General features: G+C 41.6%; 1 protein-coding gene across 1 annotated transcript; it reads right to left on the bottom strand.

Moving 5' to 3' along the window:
• Positions 1-197: 197 nt before the first annotated feature.
• LOC134202802 (bicaudal D-related protein homolog) lies at positions 198-2,358 on the bottom strand. The gene is made up of 2 exons (XM_062677797.1): positions 2,029-2,358; positions 198-1,961 (listed from the first exon to the last, which is right to left on the bottom strand). The coding sequence occupies exons 1-2, from the start codon at positions 2,326-2,328 to the stop codon at positions 1,527-1,529; spliced, it is 735 nt and encodes a 244-aa protein (XP_062533781.1). The 5' UTR covers positions 2,329-2,358; the 3' UTR covers positions 198-1,526.
• Positions 2,359-2,819: the final 461 nt, after the last annotated feature.

Genomic DNA, 2,819 nt, shown 5'->3' with positions numbered 1-2,819 from the left:
CATTGTATAGATTAGCATTCGAATCCTATTTATGGTTGCTGTTGGTTTTCGGTCCACCTTATTAAACCAGATTCTCAAAGCAGTGCTTTACTTTTCAAACAGTAAAGCACTGCTTCGAGAATTTTGTTTAATAGGATGGTCTAAAAAGCAACAGGTGCTACTATGCTTGCAATCACGAAACTGGAGTTATCTTGGGGTTCCTTTCAATAGAATTCGCACAACATTATCAACTGCAATCATAATATACTCAACTCAATTAATATCAGAAAAAATCAACTAGGGGAGAAGAATTATTATCCAATGCTACAACATTCTACTTTCGAAGTTAGGCTGAACGCATGTTACGAATGAAAAATCCAACTTCAGTGGTCGATCTTTTCAGATTTTAATTGAACTAATGATGATTAGATCCCTATCGTGGTTTGATCAAATGGTACGTGAACAAAGTATTTTCATCAATAAGAAATTTTCCAACAGATTTAATCATATATTTACATAACTCATGCATATCTTGTTCATTTATACCATTTTCATGTTTTTACGCATCAAAATTTTGATTCTGTTGTTTCGATAAAAAGGCATTCGTTTTATCACTCAGCTCATCTTTTCGAGTAATCTTCTCTAGTGCGGTATCAGATTAATTAATAGAGCGCTATTATATAATAGTACAAAGGTGCCCATCCGTTTCAGGGTGTTTGAGTTTGCAAATAAGTATCACAACCCTCTCGTTCTAACGCTGTCCCTGTAGATCACTTCCTGGCAGGATCGTCCTGCAGTCAGAACAAGAGAGAACATCGCATCGTTTATGCCGATTAGAGCGAGAAAAAAAGGAACAATACACTCATACACAGATGGTACACACAATGGTTTATGTTAGTTTTGATGTTATTCGTTATTTAAATTATCATTACAGTAAGTACGCTTCAATAATCCAATTCTCACGTTACAAATTTTTGGTTACACCGGGCTGTAAAATGTTAACTTTAGCTACATAAATTACACGTTCTTTAAATTATTAAATCGTTTCCGCTTCGTTAAGGTTCAATAAAGGTCTGTGGGTTGCCAATTGTTATTATTATGTAAGTAAACTGCGATGCAGAATATAAAAGATATGTTCTTTAATTTGCTTTCGGTTATTTTGAAAAGTTCTGACTGTTAAAAAACGATTTTCACTATAGTTCTCCATACAAAAATACTGTTGTCTTAAGGTCCCAGATTTGATTTTTGGTAGACCACTTATAAAAAAAATCAATAGTCAGTAGAAACGTTGATCAGTTCACTATCACATGGTCCCCATTCAGGCCCTGAAGCTACCGACGGTACCTCGGAAACGGAGAGCTGTTAAAACGTTTGATATTCAAAACAGTGGAAGCGACCCAAGACAGTTACAATAGGTTAGATTTTGAATATAAATGCAATGTGAGCCGCTTCCTCAGCTTAGCCGTATGGCCTGCCACCGAGTAGCTTCTCTTATTTGAGGACTGATCAATTGTTTTTCGCTTAGTTCGTACAGTTCGGGCTTCTCCTCATCGATGATAGAACAGATCTAGAAGGCGGCTCTTGCGGTTGCTGGCCGACGAACCGGCAGACCCGGAAGCGCCGGTCTGCTGTGACGATGAACGCTGAGGCGTTTGCGGTTTTGTACTTGTTTCATTGTTAAGCTTATTCTTCATCTGCTCTTCGATCAGCTCGTGCATGTCGATCTGCCACTGCTCGAGCTGCTGCAGCAGTTCCACCTTCTGCTGGATGGCCTCCAGCAGTTGGCTGTTGGCCTGCATAAGCTCTACCCGGTTCTTCGCCAATTCAACCTCGGCCTTGGTTCTCCGTTCGATTGCAGCGTCCCGATCTTTACGAGCTTGAACCACCGTTTCATCCTGTGCCATGGTCGAGTCCGACGCATCGTTTCGAGCTTGGTTGCGCTCCTCGATTGCACTCTGCAGTTCAATGTCCTGCACAGACAGCTGTGAAAAAGATTAAAATAAAAATTATGCGTCATCCATATGTTTTGAACGGTTCAAATATGTTTACCTTGCTCTCCAGCTGCATGATCCGATCGGACTTCTTTTTCATATCTTCCTCCTGATCGATTAGCATCGAGCGAGTCTGCTCGAACATGGTCTTGAACTGCATGGCGTCCATGTTCATGATGATGTGAACCAGTTCATCTGCCGCAGACGACAGCATTCCTCGGTGGAACTTCTCTGGCTCCCGACCGTTGATTCCCACGGGACCACTCGTGTGTGGCGAAGGGCCCGCCGATGGACCCAAACCGGCGTCAACCGATTGGGGCGAAGACGATGATGTGTTGTCCAAGGATGAGAAGGACATGTCTGAGTGAAGGCCTGTGAAAAATTGGAGCAAGAGCGGTGTTATCAATTTGTGGAAAAATGAATAAGCATTTTAAATCAATTCACCATATTCTTTATTATCCCATTTCACGGTTCTTCCCCTTACTTAGCCAAGGCACGAGCAATCTATGAAAAGATTGGGCAAACAACCCTGGTTGGACTTCAGCGAACGTGTAGATCGGGAGAAAGGTTGTTTGGCCCTGTTATTGGTATGGAAAACCTTCATTCCGATAATGGTCTACCACTTGTGACCTTTGCTGTTGCTAAAGGAACGGCAATCAGCAATACCTATTTCGCACTTATGAATATCCGTAAACACACCTGACAGCACAGGTCCTTCGGAAGCCCGAACATTGACTCGGATCATTAACCTATAGTTGCGAAAATTCCGGCACAGCTTTTCAGTGTCACGAATTCACAAATAACAGAACGATGAGTTTCAACATACAGCACTTGGCAGTTGAAGAGGTT

Source organism: Armigeres subalbatus, unplaced genomic scaffold (genome assembly GCF_024139115.2).
Source record: "Armigeres subalbatus isolate Guangzhou_Male unplaced genomic scaffold, GZ_Asu_2 Contig1422, whole genome shotgun sequence".
NCBI classification, from domain to species: domain Eukaryota; kingdom Metazoa; phylum Arthropoda; class Insecta; order Diptera; family Culicidae; genus Armigeres; species Armigeres subalbatus.
The sequence above is the reverse complement of the archived record's forward strand: the minus strand, read 5'-3'. Positions and strand labels throughout refer to the sequence as shown.

Excerpts from the sequence above, each read along its gene's own strand:
- LOC134202802 (XM_062677797.1), bottom strand. The coding sequence starts at position 2,328 with ATGTCCTTCTCATCCTTGGACAACACATCATCGTCTTCGCCCCAATCG. Across the intron at positions 1,962-2,028 it reads TCATGCAGCTGGAGAGCAAG|CTGTCTGTGCAGGACATTGA; the intron begins GTAAACATATTT and ends TCTTTTTCACAG.